An 11,292-nucleotide genomic window follows, 5' to 3' on the forward strand; every position below is an offset into this window, starting at 1 on the left:
GACCTCCCCTCACAGCACCTTACCACTTCCTACAGCCCAGGACACACCGGACATCGTGTCCAGAGTCACGCAGTACATCGCGGGGGCCAACTGTGCCCACCAGCTGCCCATCGCGGAGGCCATGCTGACTTACAAGCAGAAGAGGTACCCGTGGGGTACGGCTCGGGGTGGGCACCGGGGGCGAGGGGGCCCCAGTCCCACACTGCACCGCATCCGTCTGGGCTGCCTGCGTCCCGGCTGGTGGGGCTCAGGTGCCGGCCGCCGGGGGCAGTCCTGGCAGACTGTGGCTGGAAGCAGGGCTGGGCCACGTCCTGGCTCCGACCGCGGGACCTTCCGTGCCACCAGCGGGGCTCAGGGTTGCTGGTCGCATCTTCTCTCTGCTTTTGCACGTGCTGACGTGTCCCGTGATAGAAGTTAGGAGACTCTGTCGTGGGGCCCGGCCCCCGGCAGCGACCCGCTCGCGTCCCGGCAGGCCTGGTGGGGGAACGTCCTCACCGTGCCCAGAGCAGGGCAGGCGTCAGGCGCCGGGGGCTGGGAGCCAGGGCTTGGGGGGCCGGGCCTCGGGCTTGCAGGTCCCCTGGGGCAGCCGGGTGGCCCGGGGGCCGGCCGTGCAGCCGATCACAAAGCGAAGGTCACAAAGCGAAGCGTCTCTGCTCTGTCTGGGCTCCAGGTGTCTTCCCCACAGCGGGAGACGCCCAGCGTCACGCAGGGGCCTGGCCGGCCAGCCCCGGCCACTCGGCCCTGAGGGCAGGACCCCCCCCCCGTTGCCGGTGCCCGGGGCCTCTGCGGGCTGAGCGCGCGGTAACCTTTCTGTTTTCTCTCTTGGTGGCTCTCTGAAAAGGAAAAAGAACTTTCATTTTGACTTCACCCTCAGGTACCACTGTCTGGGCCCGTGCCCCTTCTGTCCCCAGGCTGGTCTTAGGGCTGTTTAGCAGTGTCAGCAGGTGGGGTGCATCCCCAGGCCCACACCCCAGACTCACGTTGCCCTACGCCCACCTCCCCGCCGGGCACACCAGGCGGGCCTTGTCTCTGGCGAGCAGACCGCCCTGTCCCGGCCACCCGTTGGGCTCACGGGCCACGTTACCCACAGCCCGCTGTCCTCTGTTCCTGTCCAGGGGTTTGGTGTGAGAAGTGGTGTCCCCTCAGGGGAGTCAGCGTGTGTCCAAAGTCACATGTGGCACTGCCTCATAACTTAGAGGCTGGGAGCACAGCTTGAGCCGCTAGCCACTGACCGCTGATGCCGCACTGGCCGTGTGTGGGCTTTGCTCCCACGTGGGGGTCGCAAGCCCAGCCCCTGCGCTGGCTGGGGGCCCCCGCACACAGGCCGTTCCCGGCGAAGTGTGGTGGCTTACCGGGACAGGTGGCCAGACCGCGGAGACCCCAACACATGGGTCAAGGGCCATTTGTGCCCAGCTGTCCCCACCCCCTGAAGACCAGGGAGCCAGACCCTGGGTGCCACAGACCTGCCCTTCACACGGGCGTCTCGTCCCTGTCACCCCGGGCACCCTCCGCCCTGGGCCCTGGGTTATTTGCTGTCCTGGGAAGTCACCCCCCAGGGTGGGGTCGATGGTCCTAGCTGGCCTCCTTGCTGGGCCCTGGGACAGACCAGGGGGCGGATCTGAGCCTCACGACCACCCTGCTAAACAGGCCCTAGCGGGCTCCGGAAAGACCAGCCACGTGCACCCGCTGCCGCCTGAGCCGCCCCGGCCTGTGGCAGCGGCTCCCACTCGCCGTGCGTGAGCACCTGCAGCATGCCTCGCTGCCCGGCCTCGCCTTCTCGTCTCCCCTGGGGGGCTCGTCTGAGCAGCGAGCCAGGGCGTCCGGGGACCCCGACCCTCCCCCCAGGCCCCCCTCCTCGCCTTGGCGTTACAGCGGTGACACCGGCACCCGGGGGTGGGGTGTGGGCTCCGAAAGCCCAGGACAGAGCCCCGTGAATGCCCCGCATGCCGGCCGCCTGCGGAGTCCAGGCCAGGAAGTCAGCAGGTCAGCTTCTGCCCGCTGCGACAGAACCCTTCTGTCCACCCAGGAGGCTTGGGAGAGGGTGGGCACAGCCCTGCTGGCTCCTCTGCAGGGCGGGTCCTGTTTAGCAGCACCCGGTTCTCAGCCTGAGATCAGCCCCGCCTGCCGCGTGCAGCTCCCTAAGCAATGGGCGCTTGGCGCCCCGCCCTGGTCCGGCCCCCGCACCCCAAGCCCCTGATGTGGGCATGCTGCTAATGCACACGGGCCTCGTGGGCCAGACCATGGGCCTCGCCCTACATCGGGGGATGGCCGTCCCCACCAAGGACACGTGTGTCCTAGTCTGTATCCAGGGTTGGGGTTGAGGGGTCTCAGTGGCAAACTGGTGTCACCCCTGTCACGCCGGGCACGTGTGGGGCACTGGCTGTTGTCTGCATGGCCCAGACGCACAGCTTGGCTTTGAGAGTTCTGGCAATGCCCTGTGCCGCGCATTTCCCACCTGGGCCCCTCGAGGCCCTCGTCCGTCTCCCTGCGTGCCGCTCGTGGGGTGGGTCGTGGGGACGGTCGTGGGGACGGTCGTGGGGACAGTGGCTCGCTGAGGGCGAGTGGCCCTGTGGGCTGGAGCTCATAGGACCGCCTGCCTTCTCCTGCCCGCTGGCGTGCAGAGCGGGTCTGGGCACAGGACTCGATGGCTTTACTGTCTGAAAAGGGGAACAGGGGGGACGTCCTCCTCCAGCTGCGCCCCTGGAGAGGAGGGAGACTGGCAGTTGGGCCATTTCTGATGGCACAGAGCGAAACCGGAGGCCCTTCCATCCAGACACATTTCCTGGTGTCCTGTGGTGGAGGCATAGGCGGTGCTGGGTCCCCGTGTCCAGGCAACGCCCGAGGAGGGCGGGTTTGCAGCCGCTGTCCCCTAGCACAGGCGCCAGCGTGCAGGGCAGCACCTCAAGGACCTCCTCGGACAGCTGCACGTGTTCCGTGTTGTCCCCGGGGCCAGGCTGCTTGTCCAGCTCGGAGCCACGCCGTATAGGGAGTGCTGCCGGACGCAGGGACAGAGTGGCAGCCTGCGGGGCCCTGGGGAGCTGGCACTCAGGGCTGAGCTAGACCCACAGCGCCCTGCCCAGGCCTGCTGGTGCCGTAGTTTCTCCCAGTGACCCCGAACCCGGGGGCATCCCTCAGTCCAGTGCGGGGCGCAGCGCCGCTCCCTGGCACGGCCTGTGCTGGTAGAGCCGTCTGCGGAAGACGTCCTCTGACGGGCTCTGCCTGCTGGGGAAGCGGGCGAGAAGAGGTGCCCTGGGCGAGCGGTGAGGAGGCACCGTCCTGGCCTGGAGGGGCAGGAGGCCCGACTGACCTGCCTGGTGGGCCCAGAGCCCTGGGACACGCTCTGGCAGCCGGAGTCCTGCGGGACCGCCCCTCAGCCCCAGCTCAGGCTGCGGGGGCGCCGGTCAGCAGGTGGCCCGCCACGGACACAGGCCGCGCCCCCCGAGCCCCTCCCCTGCCTGCGTGGTGGCCGTGGCTCTGGGGAGCCCACGTGTGCCGGAAGTCATGCAGGCCGGGTCCAGGGAGCCCTGTCTGGCCGGTGGGCTGCCCTTGGGGTGCGTCATGTTGGAGCATGCTGTGCGCACCCCATCAGCAAGACCTGCGGCCTGGGGGACAGCCCCCCACATCGGCCTCACCTCCGGTTGGCACCGCCTTTACCCAGACTGTGGGAGAGAACCCCTACACCCTGGCTTCAGGCTGCTCCCGGTCGTGCGAGAGGTGGACTATTCTCAGGGGGCCTGGGGGCACAGGCCACTTTGGGCGGCAGGAAGGCAGTCGGGGCTGGGCTGGCCGCCCTGTGCACCCGGCAGGCCTCGGGAGAGAAAAGCGGGTCCCGCAGGGCCGTGCCTGCCCCCGTGCGGCCGCCCCTGTGGCCTCCGCAGGTGCACAGCGGTGCTTGCCCTGCACCCTGCTCGCTGGGGGCCCAGCGTCCAGGTCGGGCGCTGTGGGGCGGGACGCCCGGGCCTGTGAACACTAACTCTGTGTCCTTGCTCCCAGCCCCGACGGCGAGTCCTCACAGAAGTTCATTCCATTCGTGGGGGTGAGTAACACCAGGCGGCCCCGCCAGGCGACGGCTCCGCCTGCTCGGGAAGCTGTCACCTTGCCAAGGGGCTGCCGTTGTCAGTTTTTGTATTAAGTCGACGTATCCAGAATCTCATTCGCCAGTTTGAGTTGAAGACTTGCCTCTAATCTCTCCCCAACGTCTTAGTGTGGGGCAGGGTAGGGCGGGGCCTGGGCTCCTCGGTACCCCGGCTCTGCTCGGGGCTGACATGGGGGCCCACGGCCCCCTTGGGGGCAGTCCAGTCTCAGCACGTCCTGGGGTTGGGCCCCCGCCACACACAGCCCCGCAGGCCGGCACCCAGGGCCACAGGGCCTCAGGACAGAGCCCCCTCTGGGTGGGGCGGAGGGGTGCCCCCACCCTTTGGAAGCCAAAGGGCAGGAAGGGTGCCCCCGTGCCCCTTGCTTCCCTGGGTTGTGGCCCACAAATGAGGAGGCTTTGCTTTCTCCCACACTGGGCGGAAGCTCAGCTCCCTGCCAGCTGGGCTGCTGTCCCTGTTCTCACTGTTTTCACAGCCTGTCATCTGCTGGTGGCCTCCAGGGAGGCGTCTGCTGTGAGGGCTGTAGGCAGCCTGGCCTCTGGGCCTCTGCTGGCCCTGGTTGGGGGCCTGGGTGGCTGCCGGCTTCCTCAGGGAGTTAGTCCAGGGCAACCTGTCCCATGGGAACTTCTATAGTGACAGGACAGCCCCACACCATCAGACACAGCTGCCACGAGTCCCCTTAAGACATGTGAAATGCCACTGCGTGACCAAGGCATGGCTTGTCCTGAGCCTCACCTGAACCCGTGGGGCCCCACACCAGTCCACATGGGGTGCTGACAGCACCTGCCTGAGCCAGGCTCTAGCCACAGGCCACGGGGCCTCTGGTGCCAAGCTGGGCAGGGCGCCCTCACACCACGTCCCGATCCCACCGTGTCTGGCCTGGCCACTCATACAGGCTCGCGGCCTGCTGAGGGTCAGCCCGAGAGCGGGACCCGAGAGGCTCTGCCACAGAGGAGGGTGCCTCTCCTGTCCTGGCCTTGGCTGCAACTCTGGGCCAGCCCAGGGCCCTGGGCAGGCATGGACCCTCTGGGCGTGGGGGAGGGCCACGGAGAGTGCACCCTGAGGGGAGGCTCCCCAGTGCGCCCCTCGCCATGGCCTGTGCCGGGCAGTGGCCACTCAGTGCTTGGCTCTGCCCACGGACAGGAGGGGCTGAGTTCTGGCTCTGCCCCAGGAGCTCCCGGAGGGGCGGGTCTGGCGGAGGTTGGGGTGCTGGTGGCCCAGGAAGCCAGAGCTCGGCCTGGGTCTAGGGCCTGGCACGAGGGGCGGTGGGGCTGGCCGCTGCCCTCGCACTGCGGCCAGACAGTACCTGTCGCCTTCTAGGTGGTGAAAGTTGGGATCGTGGAACCATCCTCGGCCACATCAGGTGACCACCCCCTCCCCACGCCCCTGGGCAAGGACGCAGGGGCTGGGGCGGCCCCCAGCATCGGCCGCGGTGTGGCTTGGGCAGAGCCACATCCTGGGGGAGGGCTGCCACGTCCATGCCCACCGGGCACTCTGCTCACCAGGACGGCCCCTCCCAGCGACCAGCGGCCCTGGCCCCCCACGCCCTCCCCAGCCTGTGGGCTGGCTGCCTCCCGTGGGGCCTGATGTCAGGGCAGAAAGGTGCGCACTCAGCCCTGTCCCAACTCCTCCTCAAAGGTGACTCGGACGACGCGACCCCCACCAGCTCCAGTGTGCTCTCATCCACCCCGCCGTCCACATCTCCTGCTGCCAAGGAGGCCTCGCCCACCCCGCCCTCCTCTCCATCAGTGAGCGGCCTGGCCTCGCCCAGGTAAGCGCAGCTGCACAGGGTGGCTCCCCCACTGGCCCTGCAGCCCACCCCACTCCCGGGCGCAATGACCCAGCTCCTGCCTCCTCTCCTGCTCGAGGCCACTGGCCGCCTCCCCCGGCTGCCAGGGAGGCTAGGTCTTGACCACAGCCTGAGAGGACTTGGCTTGCTTGGACAGGAGCACCCCATCATGGCTGGGGGGCGCAGGTCCTGGACACCTGAGGAAGTACAGGGGTGCTCCGGATGCAGATGGGGGTAGTGGGACTTCCCAGGGCCTGGGAGTCCTCACACCTGGGGCGCCCCGGGCTCTGCGGGGGCTGCTCCTATGTCGAGGCCGTTTGACCTCAGCCCTCTAGACTCGGGGGGTGGCTCGGGAGAGCAGAGGGGCAGCAAGCCAGACACTCCAGCACTGCAGCCATGCCAGAGCCACGCGTATGGACTGGGCTGTTCCAGGAGGCCCGGGGCTCCGGGTCAGCCGGGCAGCACGGGCAGCAGCTGGCGCCTTCCCACCGACGTCAGCCTCCAGGGTGCCGCTGTCACCTTCAAGGACGGACGGTGAACCTCCCTCTGCTTCCCCAGCCAGGGCGTCGGTGCCGAGCTGATGGGGCTGCAGGTGGACTACTGGACAGCAGCACAGGCCACAGACAGGAAGAGAGACGCGGAGAAGAAGGACCTGCCCACCGCCAAAAACACGCTCAAGTGCACCTTCCGGTCTCTGCAGGTCAGCAGGCTGCCCGGCAGTGGCGAGGCCTCAGCCACGCCCACCATGTCCATGACTGTGGTCACCAAGGAGAAGAACAAGAAGGGTGAGGGGTCTGCGGGCAGGCAGGGGAGGCCACACGGGCCCCGGGGCCCCTCCTGCCAGAGCCCCGAGCGGAAGCCCCCGGCGGGAGGGGAGCAGGGGTCCCAGGGCCGTGGCCCCCACGCCCCGGGGCACCGAGGGTGCAGCAGGAAGACAGCACGGCCCCTCTTCCCCCCCAGTGATGTTTCTGCCCAAGAAAACCAAGGACAAGGACGTGGAGTCCAAGAGCCAGTGCATCGAGGGCATCAGCCGCCTGATCTGCACGGCCAAGCAGCAGCAGCACATGCTGCGTGGTGAGCGGCTTGCGGGCATCGTCCGGGTGTCCTCCTCGGCGGGGCCCCAGGGACTCGGGCCTTAACCCAGAGTCCCAGCGGTCTGGTCCGGTCCGTGGGCCGGGAGTAACCCAGGGCGGAGGTGGGCAGCTTCTGGCCTCGGCTCGGGAGCGGGAACAGTCTCGCATGTGGCACTTCCTTCGGGGGCCAGTGTGCGAGTGACGGCTTTTGGGTCCGAGCAGTGACTTCCCAGTCCCCACTGCTCCTTAAAAGACTGAGTGTGTGTCGGGCCCTGCACACTCGCCACGCTGACCGACTCAGAAACGGGGCTGGAGGGTTTCTGTCCTCGAGCTGAGGGCCACCCGCCCTCCTGCCTCGACTTTCTGGTTTAAGTGGAGGGCGTCTGCCACCCCAGGTTGGCTGGGGCAGATGGGATGTGGACCAGCAGCTCCCCACGGTCAGGGAGGGGTGGCCACAGCCGGTGGCTCGGAGCCGGGGAGGGCAGCAGGGCCTCCTGCCACGGGGGCCTGGGGTGTCCGGCCCCCCAGCCTTGTCCCGCACCAGGCCCGGGGGAGGGGCTGGTGCGCCCCCTGCCCAGTGGCAGGCGGGTCAGCGGTCTCGTCTCCTGCAGTCCTCATCGACGGCGTGGAGTGGAATGACGTCAAGTTCTTCCAGCTGGCGGCCCAGTGGTCCTCCCACGTCAAGCACTTGCCCGTCTGCATCTTCGGACACTCCAAGTCCACCTTCTAGCCCGCCCGCCGCCCCGCAGCCCTGCGACGGCCGAGCCCAGCTGCTTTCAGTTAGCGTTTCAGCCCACTACTGAGACAGACCCCTCCAGCAGAGACGTCTTAGGTCCGAACGAGCTTGCAGCCCGGAAACTAACGGGCGGCCCCCGGGAGCCCCACCGCCCTGCTTACTAACAGGAGTGCGGGTGCAGGTGGCGCTGACCTCGAGAACCGCAGACGTGGAGTTTGGCCTCAGGACCCCCCCGCCCTGGCCTCCAGCAGGGGGGGCTCTCGCCTTCACGTCCCGCCCTTCCTAGAAGCCAGGACTCCCGCTTCCCCGGGGAGCTGGGCTCCGCTGGGCGGCCTGTGTGCCCAGGCGCGGAGCTGGGCGGCCAGCGGCCAGGGGCCGGCCTTCTGTGGGGAGCATCCTGAGCAGAACTCAGAGGCCAGTCAGCCCAGCCTCGGCCTTCCGCCTCCGCCCAGCCGAGTGGCCCCAGTACCACCCACTCGCTCCCAATAAACTCCAGCCTTGCGGGGAGCGGAGGTTTTACACGAGCAGGTATTTTTAATGCTTTTAAATACATGTTACAATGTAGCTGCCAAGCAGACAGTGCGCTTCTCCAGTCCCAGCGGCCCCTGGGGCTGGGCGGAGCCAGCCAGCACCGCCCCAGTCCAGCCCCCCCACTCCAACACACTCCCCTCAGGCTGTTCTTGAGACACCCTATGTTCCTGTGAGTTGTCCCTGCCCCAAACGTAGCAAGCACAGTGGCCTCCTCCTGCCCCCAACCCCGGCCCTGTCCGTTGTCTTGGTGCCGGGGGTGGGGGGGGGGGTGAGGCGGGGATGTCACTGTGGCACTAACGTGGCTGGGCAGCCGGGCACTGTTGGAGCCAGGGCCACAGCCAAGGCCCTGGTGGCTTCTCTAGGCCAGGCTCCTCAGAGCGAGGTTTCGTGTTTGGGTCCCATCCTGACCGCAGCCAGGGTCCACCGCAGCCAGGGCCCTCCCCAGCCCTGTTGCCTGCCCACAATGCCACAGCCCAGGTTTTCCCAAGAAGACCCCACAGACCCCCACCCATCGGTAGTGGTGGCCGGGACACGGCAGCCCACTGGGGGCCTAAGGCCGAGCGCCACGCAGGCTGTGCTCAGGAAACAGTGCCACATGCAGGATGGGCCTCGGGCATTCTGGCCTCCCAGGGGACAGGCCTCGCTGATAGCCCGCAGCACAGAGGGCCCCGTCCTCACGTCAAGGTGGCTCATCCTTCCTACCTGGGACCCACCTGCTCACCTCCTCCCCCAGGTGGCTGTGCAGAGTGGCCATGGCCCTGGGGGCATGACCTGGGGGACGGCCCCCACCTCAGGGGTGCTTGTGGGCAGAGTGCTGAGCAGAGGATCCCCTCCCACCAAGAGCCCATACTTGCTGACACACACCACCCTCAACAGCACCCAGACCAGTTGCCCAGGACCGAACCCTGGCTTGGGGCTCTGCCCCTCCCTGGGGAGAACCTAGGTGCAGGTATAGGCCACTGGCCTCGAGGCCTTGGTCACTGCTCCTCAGGTTAACTCTCCAGAGGTCACGCAGCAGAAAAGAGGTGCAGGCTAACGCCCTTGACTTAGCTTTCCAGCTTTAGAGCTGGCTGCAGAGGAGGGGCCCGAGGGGGCTGTCCTGTCTATCCTGCCACCAGCGGCCCCCCGTCCTGGAGAAGCCCTCCCCCATGCGCCTTGCCGTCTGTTCCCACACCCGAGAGCAAGCCCTGTGCCTGGGCCTACAGGACCTGGCTATGGGGTCCTGGGCCCGAGTGCTCGGACCCCAGCACACCACCCCTGGGCCTGGGAGGCCGTGCAGGTGCCCTGGCCACCATGACTCACTCAGAGAACGGGGCTGCACGCTCCCCTGTGCCTCGGTGTCCCCATCACTCAATGGGTATGGTGGCGTTCCCCCTGCCTATCTCACGGAGCTGTCCTGAGGAGGCCTGGCAAAGGGGACACAGAAGCCAAAGCCACCTGGGACAGCCAGTGCCACCGTGACGCGGGGGAGGGCGGTGTGGGTGTGGGGGTAGTGCAGCCGGGCAGTGGACCTGCAGGCCAGGAGCAGCTCCTTCAGGGCAGGGCTTCCCAGCCTGTGGGGCCACCAAAGGCAGCTGGGTCTCCAAGGTTAAGTCCCCCGAGAGCAAGGCCAGGCGGGCCGGACCTTGCCCTGTGGCCCAGACCATGGTCTCCTCCCTCCCTGTCTGTCCCCTGGGGCAACTACCTCCTCAGCATGCAGGCCAGCATCCTGTTGTGGCCAAAGCTTGGGGAGGAGGGGGCCCCTGGGCCTGGAGCGCAGGGCCTGTCTGCACAGAGGCCGGCGGGGTCAGAGCGGCCAAGGCCGGCCTTGCCGCCCTGGCCTCACTCCAGTGGGAAGCTCTGGCTGCCTCTGGGGCCGGATTTTCTCACAAGACCCGGTCACCCACTCAAGAGGGCCAGCCGGCTGACCTACACCTCTTGACCCCTCCCCAGACCTGTCCTGTCCTTCTTGAGGTAGTGGGGAGAACGTGGCTCTGCAGGGGGCCTGCCTGAGGGTTGACCTTGGTGACACCCCCGAGTCTGTCCCTGCAGGCCACGTGGTGCCACCTGACATTCTGCAGACCCCCATTCAGTTCGTTGTGCATTGTTTGATTTCCAGAATGTACCTGTTGCTAGTTTTTTTAAAGGAAAACGACTAATGTACATAGCCTTTTTGAGGAACAGAGTCTGTCACGTGTGTGACCACGTGGACTATTTTAAGGTGCTGAAGCGACACTAATAAACCCGGGAGCACTCCCCCAGGCCCGCCCTCGCCTGCTGATTCCTCTCTGCTGATTCCTCTCGGGTGGCCACCGTCCCCTCCCTGACCCTCCATCGTCCAGCGCAGGCTCCGTCCTGTGTGCGCACCGCGGGGAGGGCGCTGCTGGGCGGCAGCCGGCCGGGGGGCCGGGGGCCCGGGAGGCCTCGGGGCGGGAGGCGCCGGCGCAGGGCTTAGGAGGGCTCTGGCAGAAGAACCCCGAGTCCCGGCCGACGCCTTGGAGACTCCCCGGGGACCGGGGCGTCCGCGAGGGGCGCCCCAGCGAGCAGCTGAGGGCCAGGCCCGGGGAGGCCGAGCCGAGGGCCCTAAGCCGGGGCGCGCGCTGGCGCCACTGACCGCGGCCCCCCGGAGCCGGCGCGCGCGCCCGGAAGCGGGGCGGGGGGCGGGGCCTGCGGGGCGGAAGTGCCGCGGCCCGACTCCGCCCCCGGGCCTCCCAGAGCGCACCCCAGTGGACCCCGCTGACCCCGCCCCGCACCCCAGCGGACCGCGACCCCGTCCCGCACCCCAGCGGATCCCGCCGCCCCGCCCCGCACCCCTAGCGTGACCCCGACCTGTCCGCACCCCAGTGGGACCCACCGACCCCCTGCACCCCCAGGACCCCGCGCAAGTGTGCCCCGCCTCCGCCTGTCCCGCTCCTGAGCACCCCAGTGTGCCCCGCACCCCCCCCTGCCCCGTAACCTAGTGGACCCGCCCTTCTCCCGCTGCAGTACTCCAGTGTGCCCCTCCCCCCGGTACCCCAGTGCACCCCACTCAGACAGCTGTAACCCAACGCCGACCGGCCTTCCCGTGTGTCCTCCTGAGTCCCCAGCTCT

General features: G+C 68.2%; 1 protein-coding gene across 2 annotated transcripts in view; it reads left to right on the forward strand.

Moving 5' to 3' along the window:
• The window catches only part of PACS2 (phosphofurin acidic cluster sorting protein 2), a 45,997-nt gene extending 35,530 nt beyond the window's left edge, over nt 1-10,467 (forward strand). The window contains exons 18-24 of one of the 2 annotated variants that reach the window (XR_005655814.1): nt 36-144; nt 3,994-4,036; nt 5,415-5,457; nt 5,733-5,865; nt 6,584-6,668; nt 6,844-6,957; nt 7,568-7,723. Coding sequence is in view for 1 of the 2 variants with exons in the window: in XM_039876591.1 (XP_039732525.1) it covers nt 36-144; nt 3,994-4,036; nt 5,415-5,457; nt 5,733-5,865; nt 6,442-6,668; nt 6,844-6,957; nt 7,568-7,686 (788 nt within the window). In the remaining variant the exon portion in view is untranslated. Of the gene's footprint in view, nt 1-35; nt 145-3,993; nt 4,037-5,414; nt 5,458-5,732; nt 5,866-6,441; nt 6,669-6,843; nt 6,958-7,567 lie in introns of both variants that reach the window. The other variant, XM_039876591.1, reaches the window with a different exon arrangement.
• The last annotated feature ends 825 nt before the right edge of the window (nt 10,468-11,292 follow it).

Source organism: Pteropus medius, unplaced genomic scaffold (genome assembly GCF_902729225.1).
Source record: "Pteropus medius unplaced genomic scaffold, Ma_sr-lr_union100, whole genome shotgun sequence".
In the NCBI taxonomy this organism is placed as follows: domain Eukaryota; kingdom Metazoa; phylum Chordata; class Mammalia; order Chiroptera; family Pteropodidae; genus Pteropus; species Pteropus medius.